We start from the raw sequence: 17885 nt of genomic DNA on the forward strand, positions 1-17885 counted from the left end.
GGAATGGAGGCGGTTGCGCAAAGCAATTGTGCGCAGGAGACCACTGGTGGATGCAAACAAAGTCTAAACAGTTGAATTTGGATGGAATTTATACCTATAGTGATATGTCAATGAAATATAATCAGTTTTACAGTCTGATACTTGAGGGAGGACCCTCATCATACACGGGGGGACCCATGAAGCAGGGCTGTCTGGGGGTCCTTAAACGAGCATCAAACACTTAATTTCTTGCATTCTGGTGAATTTAGATGCAATTTGTGCCCTTTCTGCATCAATTTATGGTGGAAATGTATTTCCAATTATTTGCGAAACAGCGCCCCCGCCACCACGTCGGTGCAATGCCGCAATTGCAGTTAGAAATTACACGTTGTTCAAAGGGCCGGTCCAAGTGTCCGCGGGCCGAAGTTTGGGGACCCCTGGTCTAGTGGAATACCTGTTTCTAAATCAAAATAAATTGAAAAGTGGACTATCCTCTTAAATAACATTTCATTACGGTGTGTGATCTACACTGTTAATTGAGCTCAGTCAATGTAAATGTATGTTTTGATTTCAATTTCAGGAAATGGCTAAAACACCTGCTGAGAGGCAGAAGGCCTTTCGTGAGAGAAAAAAGAATGACCATGTATTCAAAGAGAGAGAGAGAGAGAGAGGAAGAGGGCTGAGAGATTGGAGAAAAAAATGACACAAACAAAGCAGGAGGCACAGAAGGTACGGGAACAGGCAAGGGAACGGCAGAGACACAGGCGTCTCCGTCTTAAAGAGTCAACTCCACCACTCTGTAGATTCCGAAGATTTCCCCACCTCCAACAAGACCCTGACCTGCAAGGCTACCAACACTGTGTCAGGCCTCTATGCCTCGGCAACCAAGATCCTGACATGTAGGTTACTGACATATAGGGCTGCCACAAACGATTATTTTCATAGTCGACTAGTCACCGATTATTTTAACGATTAGTCGACTAATCGGATCATAGATTACAGCTTAGCGCACAATTACTCAATCGCTCTTATTTAGCTATCATCTTCTAAATCAGCTTCTAAATTTAGCTTGAAGTTGTTAGTTGTTGTTGTAGGCATGTGCTAACTAAAAATAAAGACAATTAAAATGATTGTTCACTCAAAAATAGATATTTTAATGAACTTTGCAGATTTATTTCTGGCATCACTTGCATGTAATGTAATGTAAAGAGTAGTAGAGGGTGCAAACTGCTGAGTAAAATGAGGTAGGCTAGGCACTAGGCAACCAAAAGAATACAAAAACAAAAATAAATACTTGTACAGAGTACAAAAGTTTTGCTTTGCTTCACTCATCTCATAGTAGAACGCGCCTTCTTAGCACTGTAACGTTAAGACAACATTTTTAGCTATTTGATAAGTATCGCTTTGATGACAACGTAAAATAATGTAAGAAGGCTTTTAACGTAACGATATCGTTAGCCAATAACAAGCTAACTAGCTTACCGAGACGAGCCATCGTCTTCCTCGTCATCTGCCACAACGTGCTTCCTTTTTAGATGCTCGCGCATCATAGACGTGCTGCCATGATAAGCGAGTTCAGCTTTTCAACGTTGTGGTTGAAATGCTCCCACACTTTAGAGGTACGAGGACAGGAAGACATTTCTCTGTTTGTTTTTCCGGGGAAGTCACGTGTGCCCCGGATGACCGACACTGCGCATGTACATCAAAGACACTGGGAGACGCTAGCCAGTGGCAGCTTCAGGGAAGAAAAACGAATGCTTATCGAATGAAATGAATGGTCTTTATTGTCATTGATATAGTACAGGTACCAAACAACGAAATTTGGGAGGGGGGGCTCCCCTGGTGCTAGGCAAAACAAAACAAAAAAACGCTTATTTCAGCTCCAAAAAAACATGCGACTACGGCGATTACCAAATATGTCGGCGACGATTTTGATAGTCGACGTCGTCGTGACTAGTCGACTAATCGTGGCAGCCTTACTGACATAGAGACAGAGGCGGGTGTAGGCGCCAGGTATGGGTTGTACTGTTGTCTGTTGTTGTTTGTTATTCGCTGTTGGATTGTGGGTCACGTGCAGGGATTCGGGTCACGTGGTGTTGGTGGTGCGTCAGTGTTACGTCGGTGGTAGTGGTGAAATCAGCTGTTCACCTGTCGGAATTGTGTGAATGGAAGGACAGGGGGTGAGTGGGGAAGTCCTACTTTTGCTGACCGCTTTTACAAGTCACTGTTTGATAATTTTGACCATGTCTACATGCCTAAATGCATTGAATTGCTGCCACATGATTGGCTGATTAGATATTTGCGTTAACAAGCAGTTGAAAAGGTGTACCTAATGAAGTGGCCGGTGAGAGTATAATATATTATTATTCATATTATTGCTTTTTCAAAATCTTTGGATTTGGACAAGTAACTTGAGCTCTCGGACAAGTAAAAGATAAGTTCACTTGTCCGAAGGACAAGTACCTGAAAAAGCTTAATGTCAAGCCCTGCGTAACGTCACCAACTCTGCACGTTATGTGCAACGTCAATAAACCCCCCCAATGTTTTTTAACGTTCCACCTTAGGATCCAGCTTCATGCAACATAGTTTAATGTTCTAACGCATGAAGATCACATCACTGTCTATTAGTGTTGCACGATATACCGGTACCAACGATATACCGCGGTGCCAAAATGTCACGGTGCCTACTATACCATAAGCTTTATACAACGGTACTACCGTGGAATACTATACTACCGTGTTGAACACGGTACCAGCGGGGCAATGTGTTACCTCTATTACCAAATTCACTGGTTCTGCTAATGAGGACAAGACTGGCTCGCGACACTGTCATGAGAGAAACACTTTCGTCTGCGTTCGTCAATTCGCTCCGAGAGCGCCGGAGCGCACACTGGGTGCAACGTCACAGAGCGACCGATTCGTTTGATTGGACGAGAGGCGTTCCGCGAGTGCGGGTCAGATTTCCAGAGCGAATTGACGAACGCAGCCTTTTTCGCGACTACCCATCGCGTTAGCTTTGTCGGCTAACAGGTTAGCAACCTCAAACGTTGTTCCTATGGTTCCTGCGAGCTCAGTGGGCATTAACTAGAAAATTAAAACCACTGAGTTTTCTTAAGTTGAGTTAAGTCTTGAGCTACAGTTTGGAAGTAGCCCTCTATATTTTTGATATGCCAGTGTTTGCTTTTACTTTTCAAGTTCGTGAAAAAGACCCCACAGACGGACATACATACAGACACAGACAGACAGACAGACAGACAGACACACACACAGACAGACACACACACACACACACACACACACACACACACACACACACCTACTTTGCTATACTCTTGCAAAAGGCCAGTTGGTCTGTTTGATGTTTCAAACTACTTATTAATAAACATGTTATTCACAAAAATATCGGTTTCAGTACTTTTACTTACCTGTAGAGTTACAGTGTAATGCATTAAATGCATGTTATTCATGCACCACTCATTAAGTTATTGTAACTTGTATAAATACATTGCATGTTCATAAAAATAAAAAGTGTTACAAAAGTGCCGCGGTATCGCGATACTACTCAGTATCGTGATACTTGGGCTGGTATAGTATCGCAGGGTAAAATATTGGTATCGTGACAACACTACTGTCTATATTTGGTTAATTCGATTTCATGTGTTTGTCTGTGTTTGGTGGGCTCACATGGATCCACATGTGTGTGCATAAATGATGCTCGTGTCATGTGCCCCACTAGGGTACACACTGTACTTTCTGAGATCGTTCTGTGTACGGGTGACGTAGGCCTGTATTTATGTTGAGAATGTATACTGTGTTTAATGGTAGAACCCTGGCTTCCTAACACATGATTTCTTTCTTCTTCGTTTCAGAGCTCAGGGGGATTTGAACACAGTGGCATCACCAAACGGCATGACTCAAGCCCCGTGCGACAGCATGACTCAAGCCCCGTGCGATAGCATGACTCAAGCCCCGTGCGACAGCATGACTCAAGCCCCGTGCGACAGCATGACTCAAGCCCCGTGCGACAGCATGACTCAAGCCCCGTGCGACAGCATGACTCAAGCCCCGTGCGACAGCATGACTCAAGCCCCGTGCGACAGCATGACTCAAGCCCCGTGCGACAGCATGACTCAAGCCCCGTGCGACAGCATGACTCAAGTCCCGTGCGACAGCATGACTCAAGCCCCGTGCGACAGCATGACTCAAGCCCCGTGCGACAGCATGACTCAAGCCCCGTGCGACAGCATGACTCAAGCCCCGTGCGACAGCATGACTCAAGCCCCGTGCGACAGCATGACTCAAGCCCCGTGCGACAGCATGACTCAAGCCCCGTGCCAAGCAGACAACAGAGACATGACTCAAGCCCCGTGCCAAGCAGCCAACATGACTCAAGCCCCGTGCCAAGCAGACAACATGACTCAAGCCCCGTGCCAAGCAGACAACACAGATGCCATGACTCAAGCCCCGTGCCAAGCAGACAACACAGATGCCATGACTCAAGCCCCGTGCCAAGCAGACAACACAGATGCCATGACTCAAGCCCCGTGCCAAGCAGACAACACAGATGCCATGACTCAAGCCCCGTGCCAAGCAGACAACACCGATGCCATGACTCAAGCCCCGTGCCAAGCAGACAACACAGATGCCATGACTCAAGCCCCGTGCCAAGCAGACAACACAGATGCCATGACTCAAGCCCCGCGCCAAGCAGCCAACAGAGATGCCTTTTTCACAAGAGTGGAGTCCTATTCAATATCCTTCCCAGTGTCATTCTCGTGGATTTTTGTGTGAAGTTTTAGTTTAAAGTGCTTCTTATGCTTGCACACTTTCCAATAGATGTCCAGATTCCCCTTTCACATTAGATTACATTCAACTTCATTGCAGAGTACAAGTACCAGACAACGAAATGCAGTTTAGCATCTAACCAGAAGTGCAAATAGTGATATAAGAACTTGATATGAAAACATGACAATGATAGTGATAGGTACAGTATGGTATGTACAGTCAGTTTAGAAGTATATACAGTTATGAGCTATGCACAGTTATGGTAGCTTATGTACAGTATGTAATGTACAGATGTATAAAAGAGGCTATATCAAAGAGGTATGTGCAATGTGCAATAATACAGTATGTACAAAGGCGTATTGTAAACAGCAGTAGTGCAAAGGGTAAAAAGTGTGTGGGGGGGGGGGGATACTGAGAGTCATTAGGCCCTTTCACACATAGTTCCCTGTAAATTACATGGAATCCCAACCTGGGTCCGCCAGTGATTTTCGCTGTTCACACATGAGCTAAATGCCCTACGATTACCGTGTTGTGCCTTTTCACACGTCAATGGCATTCCCGGGTTTGCACGAGCTTCTTGAAACACACATTCAACTGGATGCAGAACTGGAACGTAGTAGACGTGAATTCGAATGAGACAGGCGTGTGAGACTGCCATATACCATATATATCTGCCATATATCATACCTCCGTTTTATGTATTTATTTATCATCATATCTTTCACATTAATTTAACAGCGAGTCAACTCGTATTATGCTTACCATCACCAAGTTCGCACGCCAACTAAAGCACTTGATTACTGTTGATATAAACATACCGTATTTTCCGGACTATAAGTCGCGGTTTTTTTCATACTTTGGCTGGTCCTGCGACTTATAGTCAGGTGCGACTTATATATCAATAATTCATAATCTCTGACTGACATGAACTGACATACGGTAATCTCTGACTGACATGAACCAAGGAGTAACTTCCGCTAGCGCCTCATACACGATAGAATAGCCATTATACTTGACAATGTGGACATTAAACACGACAATGTGGACATTAAACATGATGTTATGGACCTTATACACAATGTTATGGACGTTATAAACGATATTAAAGTCATTTATTCCTTCCAGAGACTGTTCTATGTTGCTAAGTTACCCCCGCGAGGCTATTTTGCTACTTCCGCTAGCGCCACATACGCGATAGAATAGCCATTATACTCGACAATGTGGACATTACACACGACAATGTGGACATTAAACATGATATTATGGACCTTATACACGATATTATGAACGTTATACACGATATTAAAGTCATTTATTACCTTTCAGAGGCTGTTCAATGTTGCATTGTTTGTAGGCCGCCCTTCATCCTAACTACTTCCGTTTTTCACCAAGCTATCTTTGTCATGGCCTTATACACGATAAATAGTCGTTACACTCGACAATGTGGACATTAAGCACTATATTATGAACGTTATACACGCTATTATGAACGTTATACACGATATTAAAGTCATTTATTACCTTTCAGAGGCTGTTCCATCCTGTTTGCTTGCTCCCGCGACGCCATTTTGCTAACCTTCGTTAGCAACGCGCTAGCTAGCCCTGGCTTTACACTCGATAATTTAAGTATTTCTAACCTTTCAGAAGAAGTTTTAACGTGAATTATGTCCTTCCTGGGCTTACAAATCCTCTCATGTCTCTTCACAGTGCCAGACTAGAGTCAAGCTCAACAGGGTCTTCTTTCCCCGCTGATTCCGCCAAGCCCGTTCCCTTGAACCATGCGACTTATAGTCCAGTGCGACTTATATGTGGTTTTTTCCTCTTCATGACCCATTTTTGGCCTGCTGCGACTTATACTCGGGTGCGACTTATAGTCCGGAAAATACGATACTATACTAGTCCAAAAGCACAGTATGGGAGAACTTGGTGATGGTAAGCATAATATGAGTTGACTCAATTAGACATATTGCTAGTAACAATAAACAGCCGGAACAGCGCAGCGCACACTGTATTGTCGGCCTGAAGCTGTTCTGTAGCCTGCTGGTATGGGACCTAATGATCCTGTACTTCCTGAATCTCATAGATGATAGGGGATCAAACATACCGTATCCTTGATGATGTTTGCCGCCCTCCGCGACATTAGGCTGCCTGGAGGGTCTCGATGGTAGGAAGTTTGGTGCCAATGACACGCTGGGTGTTTTTCACCACCTGTTGCAGGGCCTTCCGGTAGGATAGTTGCTGTACCACACTATGATGCAGTTTGTTAGGATGCTCTCAATGGTGCAGCGGTAGAAGTTGGTCAGGATCCTGGTGGATGGGGTAGTGTACGCAGCCCTCAGTTTTCCTGAAGTCCACAATGATCTCCTTGGTCTTCCTGGTGTTGAGGGCCAAGTTGTTGTTGGCACACCACACCATCAGCTGCTGTACCACCTCCCTGTGTAGGCCAACTTGTCATGGTTACTTATCAGGCCGACCACCGTGGTGCCATCTGCCAACTCGATGATGAAGTTAGAGCCGTGCATCGGCACACAGTCGTAGGTGAAGACGGAGTAGAGGAGAGGGCTCAGCACACAGCCTTCACATATTCATCTCTTTAACACTAGAACAGCCGTGTCTATTTTACCTACTATAAGAGCCGCCTCTAGTCTTTACAATCCTCAAGCTGCTATTTACACACAAACGACCACTAGTTGGTCGCTTGTAAATAAGCCTGCTTCCTACACAGAAAAACTGCAAAATAGCTTTATATTAGCTTATCCTGATGTGATAATGAAAATGTAAGGATACTGGGTGGTAGAACGCACATATCTAGGAAAAGACATGAAAGGAGGGTCCTGAAATTTGATCGAGTGCAAAGATATAACATTTTTCTTTACTCATACTCATGGCTGAGGCATTCTTTTTACTGTGCAGCTTCCTTCTGTAAAACGTTTCCTTAGCGTGAGCACTGTCTGAAATGGGCGGGAAAGCCCAGGACTCTGTCACCGCTGAGGTGCGCCAGCTACGGCTGGGTCAACGTGAGCGACGACATGCTCAAGTGTTCCAGCTGCGAGGCCTTTCTCTGCGCATCTCTCCAACCGTCTCTGGACTACGAGAAATGTGAGCAACACTTTGTTGTTTGACAGCACTTCCTTCACCACTGTTCTATACATTGTTGCATAAGCCTCTAAGATATTACTTTTGGGAAATTCTTCTCTAGATAATTAATCAGTAGTGAAATTAAGATTATCGTAAGAAGTTTGGGCCAAATGTTTTCTTGGACGGTCTTGTTCAACCCCATCTCTCTCTCTCATAGATGAGTCCCGCCTAGAAGAGATAACAGGGCAACTCCAGACACAGCATGCAAAGTTTTGTCCTTGGCCAGACTTTCCATGCCCAGGTAAGATCCTCTTTTATTCAGGGGCGCTTAGGTGGCGTAGCGGGTTAAGCGTTGACCATGTAACCGCAGGGTCCCCGGTTCGATTCCGGCCGGGGACATATCCTGCATGTCATCCCTCCTCTCTCTCTCACCAGTGTTTCCTCCAGGAATTTTTACAATGGTGGCGGGTAGTGCTGACCGCGCGCGCGCAGCGCGCTTGCGATTTTTCGCGTGCACGCGCATGAAACGCGCACGCGCGCTCAAAACAACGACGTAATTTCAGCCAAAACTCGAGGATGGCCCAAAAAAATAAAATGTTTTCCTGTACTTCTCCCGTGTGTCTCTTATTGTCTGTGTCTGCATGTTTTTCCAGCATGTAATTCCGTTGTCAATAAAAACAAAAACACTGATCTGACGTTTTTTTTCACAACGTTATTACTTGTCACTTTAAGCCCAGGAGGGAGTTAGCGATTAGCGATGTTTAGCTTAGCTTAGTTTAACAGAAGTATCTTCACTTTTAACATGACTTCCCGTGGTCGTAGAGGGCTGGTCGACGGCTTAAAATGACTGTGTAGACCTGTAGACCTTATCCAGCTATAGTCTTGTGTTTCTACCCCGGGCATAGCCGGTGTTATTCACGGACAAACACTCCTGTTAGAGTGGTTCTAGTACACTGGACATAGGTAACACATAGAGAGGCTTCTCCTCTCTCTCTCCATCCTACACTACACTACACTACGCATCCTATACTACACTACACTACGCTAGCTCGCGGTGTTCGGGTGACAGCCAGGGCGCGTTCGTAAATACGCTCTGGAAATCTGATCAGCACTCACGGAATGCCTCTTGTCCAATCAAATGACTTGGTCCCTTTATGACGTTGAACCCAGTGTGCGCTCCGGGGCTCTCAGAGCGAATTTACGAACGCAGCCTCAAGTTCAATACTCGCGACACACACGGACTGGTCCAGTTTCAGCGCTTGTGGGTGTGTCTAGCGCTGTGAAGGTCTGAAAAGCGGCCTAAATTTTTTTTTTTTTGGGGGTTGAGAAATCTGAATGGTGGCGGAGGAAATTCCATCGTGGCGGTCCGCCACGATGAAATGCATGTAGAGGAAACACTGCTCACCCACCCTTCCTGTCTAAATCTCTACTGTATCTGTCAATAAAATGTTAAAATATGAGTGGGACTGCCCCACTCAGAAAAAATAACTTGAAAAAACAAAAAAGAAACAGGAGATTAGGGCCATTATTCTGGCGAACCATCGGTTCTCAAGGCTTACTTACTTACTATGGTTGTGTTGCTACAAATGTGGTTGTGTGTGTGTTGTCATTTCAGACCGGTTCTGGCTGGTTCCTGCCAGCGAGCCCTCGGTGCTGCTCAGTGCCTTCATCCAGCGCTTCCAGAGCGCCTGTTTGCTGGAACAGCAGCTGCCAGCCATGAAGCCAGAGACGCTCAAAACCATGGTGAGGGCGGCGGCCATGTTGTTCCTACTTGTCTGTGGACAGTTAAGGCCAATGCACACGGCGTGCAATTTTGTCGCACCGCCGAATTCAATTTCATTGTTTTGAATGAGACAATGCACACGGCGTGCGATGCGATATTGTCGCCCGACAACATTCGATTCTCAATTCACACCACCGAAGTCAACAACACGGCCCATCTCATATGGGATTACAAGACACCTATATTACATAATAATAACAATCGAGCATGTAGGCACAATATGCCCTGTTGTATCTTGTAGAAATTGTGGAAGCAAGGCAAGCAATATTGGTAGAGCCTATAGCAATCAGCCTGCCTGGTCCGACTTCGGTGGTGTGAATTGAGAATCGAATGTTGTCGTGCGACAAAATCGCACGCCGTGTGCATTGGCCTTTACATATAGGAGGACTGTACTAAAAATAGATCTTCTCATGACCGGAAGGGTTTTAAGTGAAGGCAGGAGTTCTATGAACCCTAGGTGGAGCCCGTTTGGTTTTTACCCTTTTAATCCTCCTGACTCACTACAATTTCACGTCACGGGCGTAACTTTGCCAATTAACTCTTACTTTGTTTTTTGTTTTTTGTAGTCTTTGACCGAAGACGTCATTAGTATTCTACTGCAGCTGATCGAGGATGAGCATAAGAAGCAGGGCAGGTCCCCTCTTAAGTCCACGTCCGAGGCATCAGTGGCGACCCAAGTGGCGGCCTGCATCGTGGCCCTCTGTGGCTGGGCTGGGAGGTTAGACATGAACAACAATGTCCTATAAAAATTAAATAAAAAATAAGAAATGTTTGTATTCATGCCAACATTTTTGTCTCACTCGACTTCCTCCCGTTACTTTCACAGCCCAGCTCTGCACAACATAAGCCTGCCCATCCTCACCTGCACTTTCTGCATGCGCAAAGTTCCCTTGTGGAACTTCCATCAGATGGAGGCAACAACAGCGGGGGAGGAAGACAGCAACACCCTCACCCCCGTCCCTTCTACTCCCCCACCCACACCGCTGCCTGCCCAGGAGGGCCGGGGGGGGGACAGACTGACCCCCACCTCACCCTCACCCTCCCTGTCTTCCACCCCCAGCCGCATGAAGCTGCGGAGCCAGGATACTACCCGCTCCCAAGGCTCTGAGCAGGTAGGCCTCAAAGCACAGGGATTAAAGTTCTCCGTCGCTACGACGTATTTCCGTCAATTTATTCCAAATTGCGACGGATTTATTCCAAGTTGTGACGGATTTTACCTGGTGTAATATGATTTGTAGAGGCATACAATCTATTTTGATGTCTGTATTAGGTATATAAATGATATATAATAGCCTATATAGCCTACATATAGGCCTTTATTGGCTACAACTATGCGACAGTAACTTGCAGCGGGGTGCACTGACGCTGAACCCCTCATAGTGATAAGTAGGTGGACAACGCGTGGTGCTGAAATAGCCGACATGCGGTGTGTAGTTTGAAAAAAGTAACGCCAGGTCAGTAAATCATTCAAACTTAATGTTTACTTATAGGCTATGTGAATGTGACTGCACCACACATGTGAACAGTAACAAAGCAAATGCAGTTTAATTTGATGAAAAACATTGACAACAAAATCGGCGCAAAAAAAACAACTGAATCCGCTTGATCATGGAGGGCGAGGGGTGGTGGTGCATAGGCTTAGCCTATATGCTCCTGAAACGACAGAGCAAACACGCTACCTTACTAGGGATAATAATTACAATGAGCCATTCATTAAAAATAGAAAAAATAATATTAGGCTATTAAATCTCACATAATGAGAAAACTGGCATCTCCCATCGGTCACTATTTGTTATCTGGTGATATGGACGTCTTTGAGTGTCTGGAAAAGCGCTATAAATCTAATGTATTATTATTTCTTATTATTATTATGGACGTCACTTTAATCCGGCAGTTCTCAAGGTTTTTATGCACCAATCGATTCCTCTAGTCCGTCTTTATCGCATTCATTGATGAAAAGGACGACTCGCATATATAGGTGGAAGGGAACATTCATTGTGAGCACGGAAAATGTGAGTCTCACAACGGCTTTGCATTGATGAAACCAGGTAGGATGAACGCATAGTTCGCTGTCCATTCCTGTTTAACACTGGAGGCGCCGACGTTTTTTTACCTACTAAAGCGCGACGAGGTGTGGAATCACACGACCACTAATCACAATGGGGGTGTGTGTACTGACCCACAAAAATCGCTGGATGGCGATGTCACGCAAGAAGCGTGAACACGCAAAAGAAACACACCGCGGGGGACCATCAACCCTCTCCCCACTGCCCGCAGCGCAGAGCGCATGTCTTAGTTGTTATGCATGTTATATATATATATATATATAATAACGTATGCATGTATGTAACGTAAGTGGAGAGGAGATTGATCTAGGAGATTGATCGAGACTGCGGGAGTTTTCATTACTAACGAATGAAAGTTGATTAGCATTATTAAAAAATAACTGTAATATATATATATTGCAATGTTGTCCCTTTCACACATAGTTCCAAGTAATTTCCTTGGAATCTGAAGCTGTGTGGAACAGGTATCTGTATTTTCACACAATGACAAACATGTGATGCGTTTTATATTATATTCTTTGAACAACAGAACGGGACAGGCGCCAGAAACTGCCATAATATACCATACATATATCTGCCATATATTGTACCTCCGTTTTATATTGAGAAATATGATGATAAATACATATAGGGCGGAGCTATGATATGTGGTGTGTGGCTAGATATTTTCATGTAGCACTGTGACTGTGCCTATCTGTGGATTATTATTTATAAATAGTGGTCTCCTGAGAGGAGCGACTTGAAGGAGGAGAAAATGGTTACAGAAACACACCGTTGGGACGTGGTGGAGCGGGGGAAACCCGATGTCTTTGTTCGTTGATCGGAAACGATCGAGAGCCATCAACCCTCCCCCCATCAACATCCAGTGATTGTAACTCAGAAGTTTGTAACTTAGAAACGAGTTGTCCCATACAGTGATTTTGTTTGTGCCTACTTGTTAGAAACAGAGTAGTATGTTTATAACCAAGTGCTTTAGTTGGCGAGCGGACATGCCACATATCATCCCGTACCTCCATCCCACATGTATTCATCATCATATTTTTCAATATATGTTGTATTGTCTGAACGAACATTTATTTCACCATATTACGTGACTTATGCACCTTAGGTTTTTGTGAACGGGACGATCAGAAAGAGATTAGTTTACCACGAAACAAGGAATGCAAAATCAAAAAACAACGCATTACATTGGCCGTCCTATTGAGATGATAACTGTTTACAGATTGAACTCATTATCACTATTAGGCTACCGAGTCTCGATCTCAAATGGCATTCAATTGTCAGGATTCATCTTTGATAAACAATGGCCTACTAATCAATCGTTGATGATTACATAATCAAATGTAGCCCGCAGCGCAGAGCGCATGTCTTATTGATTGATTGATTGATTGAAAACCTTTATTGTCCCCAATGGGGAAATTTTGTTGTCAAACAGCTCAGTTAGGGCAGAAAACATTCAGTACAGAAAACAGAAAAACATTCAATAAAAAACATAAAACAGTGCAGGCTCAATAAGTAAAAAGTTCCAAAATTATTGAGTACACATTTCACGGCAAGAGAATTCCGATTTGTGGCAAACACCCAACAATTGTTCGTTCACTAAACATTATAACATGAACACAGTGAGGATTCAAACAAACAAAATAATTAATACACATCATTTCATTTATAATGTGCAGTAAACAAACAAAATAATGTATACTCTCTGCAATTGGCTAATGGTGCCAAAATCAACTATCCAAATATGAATCTGCGTATATCTATGTACAACCTTGTTGTAGCCTATTATTATCATGGTCGACATGAGAATTGTTGGCTACTTCATATCACAACTGAACATTCATATATATAGCCTATTGCATTATTTGAAAATTGACAGCGCTGTACATAGTGTCATTCAATGCACAAGCACGTAATTTCAAACGATTTTGGTCGACAGCGAAATACATTATCAATATCTTATTATCAATTGTCAATATACTCTCTCCCTTCTTCTCCTTACTTTCCTGTCTGTCTTCACTATATCTGGGACTGCCCCACTCAGAAATATCCGTTCGTTATATCGTTGATTCTGGTGGGGGATGGTTTGAAGGGCTTGTTGGAGGCATCCTTTGTGTGGTGATCGGAAACGATCAGAAAGAGATCATTGAGAATAAGATGACCCTCCCCCATGCATCAACCATCAATTGTCAGGATTCATCTGTGATAAACAATTGCCTACTAATTACATGCCATTGAATATGTTTGCATATGAACACACTTATTCCTACATTATCAATATCTTATTATCAATTGTCAATACTCTCTCCCTTCTTCTCCTTACTTTCCTGTCTTTCTTCACTATATCTGGGACTGCCCCACTCAGAAATATCAGTTCGTTATATGATTACACGCATAATCATCGCCGACATCATTTTATTTGATGTACACATTTCAAGGCAAGAGACAGTTTATTCTCCCAACAATTGTTTGTTCACTGCACAACATGAACACAGTGAGGATTCAAACAAACAAAATAATGAATATACTCTGCAATTGGCTACTACTACAACGTGGTCTACAGTGATATACAAAAAATACATTATATACAATATTATAAATATCCGTTTGTTATATAATATTCGTTGATGAACTACTTTGCTGTGGTACCTATGTAATACCACACAGCTTGATAGGTACATACTGTGCAGTGTATCATTCATAACTGTACATAGGCTACACATATCATAATATCTTATCACTATTGCATGGAACTTGGGTAAACCCGCTGTGAAAAAAAACCCTCAGCTCCAACAAATCTGAAGGGATTGGGAGACATACTGTACAGTTTATCATTTTCATAACTGTCTGTACATATACATATCTTATGTATCACTATTGCTATATATAGCCTATATATAAACACATTATGTTACAAATATCAGTCTTATCCACTGTATCTAATTCAGCACTGAAGCCTGAAGGTTGAGCACAGTGTGTGCCCCCTTGCTACCTCTGCTGATATAAAAGAGAATTGCAGCCTTGGAGAAAAAGATGGCAGCCGAATCCCAAGGCAAATACACAGACACACACAGAAATACTGCAAAATCGCTTTATACTAACTCGATTTTGAAAATGTAAAGATGCTGGGTGGTAGAACGCACATATCTAGGAAAAGTCATGAAAGGAGGGTCCTGAAATTTGATCGAGTGCAAAGGTAGATTTTCTTTTGTACTCACTGGTGCTGTTTAACACCTCACGGCTGATTAACTGTTAAATGCCCTGTTTTCACCGTCAACTTTCCTCTTTAGACCTTTGGAGAGTGACATTATGTTTCTCTTGCTAGCTAGCATGTTAAATGTTTAGCTAACTTCACCCGACACGCAAACAACCAATCCAATAATAATGTGACCTTGTCTGGGAGGAGGAGGGAATAATTATCACAATAAAAGTATGTTAAATCATTATTAGAATAAGTTAGGCTGCACTACATCGTCAGTCCACACATTTATTATAAAAAAATATGGAAAAGGGCGAAACTAAGTTTCAACGTTGTTGAGAATCACAACACAAACTCGCTATTCAAGTCCAAAACACTGCAACAAAATGGATTGGACTGCTACCTAGTTAACTAGAACACTACTGTACATTGTTTAGCAGGCTCACAAAACAAGCTGTGTTAGTTGACTAGCGATGTGTCATTGATTTTCTACAACGCGGAAATGTATTTACATTTTTCGAAAGAAAAGTCAAAGCATTAGAACGTAGAACGGAAAATCGCACGCGCGCTTTGCGCACGGAAAGCCACCGCACCGGCCCCGATTTGGCCAGAATTTTTTTTTCCGTCAGGAGATTTTGTTTTTGCTTTAATCCCTGAAAGCAAGGCTCAACTTGACAGAGATGGCTTTAGGTGGATAAAGCAGATACTCCAACAAACCTTTTTTCTATCCTTCCCCTACTCTGGGGAGCTTCTGAATGTTCAAAGGTATAACAGGGTATCCGCAGTGTCTTGAAAAGTATTAAAAGTTGATTAATCAATTTTGGGAAAATCAAGACCTGTAATAAGTATTAAAAAGTCTTATCATGATTTTATGAGGTCTTGAATTTTGTTGGTATTTTTCTGAATTAGACTCTGTCCAAAGAGTTTGAGTCCTAAAAACTTTTAGTAAAAGTTCGTGAATTTATTAGTTTTATTCAAAAACAAAGGTGAACCGGAAATTCTGTTGTATGATAGTGGTCTAGTCTATTGCAAACTAAAACTGTTAAGTTAAAGGTGTCACTGATGTAAACGGTTACAGCTCGAAGTGGCGGTGAGGTCTGGAAAAATATTGACAAGGTCTTTAAAAAGTCTTAGAAAGGTATTGAAATTAACCTCAAGATTCCTGTATATACCCTGAGTAGGTAACATAGACACGGCTGTTCTAGTGTCAACTGTCACTTAGATCCAACTGTCACTTTCAAATTAACCTCAAGATTCCTGTGTATACCCTGTCAAAGGTACAACGTATCCGATCGTGTCTCTCTCTGTTGCGTGTGCTTGCAGGCCGAGGAGAGTCCGTCCCCTCTGGTGGGCCGTAAACGCAGCCGAGACTCTCCCAGCCCCAGCGAGGAGCCGCCCAGCCCCCTGGCCAAGGGGAAGAGGCCGGCCACACGCGGTCAAGGACCGGGAGATGGAGATGGAGGCACGGGGGGGGACTGTACCTCCAGCCCGCTGCGCAACCCCAAACGTCTGTGCCTCGTCGCCAATAGCTTTGTAAGACCCTATATGAGTAGCTGTGTGTGAGTGCGAGTGCGAGTGCGAGTGCGCGCGTGCGAGAAAGAGTAGACGAGACATAATTCAGTCTGATTCCTTCTGACATTTGTTCATCGATGGTTGACAATATTCCCTTAATAATCTTTACAACATCAATCAGATTGATAAGCAGTGCCAATGTTCCCTTGATCTAATGTATCTGAGGGGTAGGGTATCTTGTATGCTTTGATCACCTGTTGAACCAGCGCTCTGTTGTGTAGTTTCAGGAGGGCTCCGCCCATAGGAACGTGTTTGACCCCCTGCTGCAGCACAGACACTGGTGCCCCTGGGTGAACGGAGGGAAGGAGAACACCCGACCCGCCCAGAACTCCACCTCCCAGAACCCCACCGCCCCAGACGGAACCAGGCCCGCCCAGAACCCCACCGCCCCAGACGGAGACGCAGATCTACAGCAGCAGGGCTGGAAGGCCGCGCTCAAGCTCCTCCTCCCCATGAAGAAGGTTACGAGCCCGGTTGGATCCAGTCCCGCACAGGTGATGGTCCAACATCAACAACAAGTTGTTGTTGTTTTTTCACATTGATAGAGACAGTAGGAAGGTACAGTAGGATTGTACTGTTTCTCCAGTGTCTAAATATATAAAATAAAATAAAAAAACAACAACCTAGGTTTAGAAGAAGGTTTTTCCTTCTATCAGTGGCCCCGGGCCTGAGCTGGATTACTCTTCCTGCTACGACTGGTGGATTGATGATTCACTTGCTTAGTATTCAAATGTATTGATTGTAAGTCGCTTTGGAATAAGGCATCTGCTAAATGCCAAAAATGTAAATGTAAAGTAGGAAGGTACAGATGAGGGCATGACGGTACAGAATAGGCCAAGCAGGGCTGGAACCCACAACCTCTCTGGAGAGCAGGGCTGGAACCCACAACCTCTCAGGAGAGGGTGTATTTAATGTGCTTTTCCCGGGAGCTAAGCTAAGCCAAGCCACCCGAAATCAAGCCTTGTCTACTGTTAGGGCAATGTCGTTTGCATTTCACCGTTTCAGGATTCCTTTCATGCCTCTTAATATGAACATACCATTTCTAAGGTTGTGTGTGTTCGTTCTGTCCTCCAGGATCTAAGGTTGTGTTGTGTGTTCTCTCTGTCCTCCAGGATCTGCACGACAAGTCAAAGAGGGTGTTTGCTATATTCCGCCAGTGGCAGGTCGCCTCCCCGGTCCAGTAGACGCCGTCGTCTCTCCAGCCTCCCGCTCCAGAGATCAAGACGCTCTCCATTGATTGTTTCTTCCTTGTTGGTTCTTAGATTCTTAGATTGTTAAATTAGATTCTTAGATTGTTAAGTTAGATTCTTAGATTGTTAAGTTAGATTCTTAGATTCTTAGATTGTTCAGTTAGATTCTTAGATTCTTAGATTGTTCAGTTAGATTCGTAGATTGTTAAATTAGATTCTTAGATTGTTAAGTT

At 43.8% G+C, this 17885-nt stretch overlaps 1 protein-coding gene across 1 annotated transcript; it reads left to right on the top strand.

The window, feature by feature from the left end:
* Nucleotides 1-3888: 3888 nt before the first annotated feature.
* On the top strand, nucleotides 3889-17672 carry LOC308162573 (zinc finger C3HC-type protein 1-like; the record flags this gene model as incomplete). Its single annotated transcript, XM_080536718.1, has 9 exons — nucleotides 3889-4728; nucleotides 7710-7863; nucleotides 8060-8143; nucleotides 9458-9585; nucleotides 10192-10343; nucleotides 10413-10737; nucleotides 16214-16423; nucleotides 16690-16956; nucleotides 17575-17672. 9 exons carry the CDS (start codon nucleotides 3889-3891, stop codon nucleotides 17644-17646), a joined length of 2232 nt encoding a protein of 743 aa, XP_080392844.1. The 3' UTR covers nucleotides 17647-17672.
* Nucleotides 17673-17885: the final 213 nt, after the last annotated feature.

This window comes from Nansenia antarctica, assembly GCF_963989245.1.
Source record: "Nansenia antarctica genome assembly, chromosome: 7".
Lineage (NCBI taxonomy): Eukaryota > Metazoa > Chordata > Actinopteri > Argentiniformes > Microstomatidae > Nansenia > Nansenia antarctica.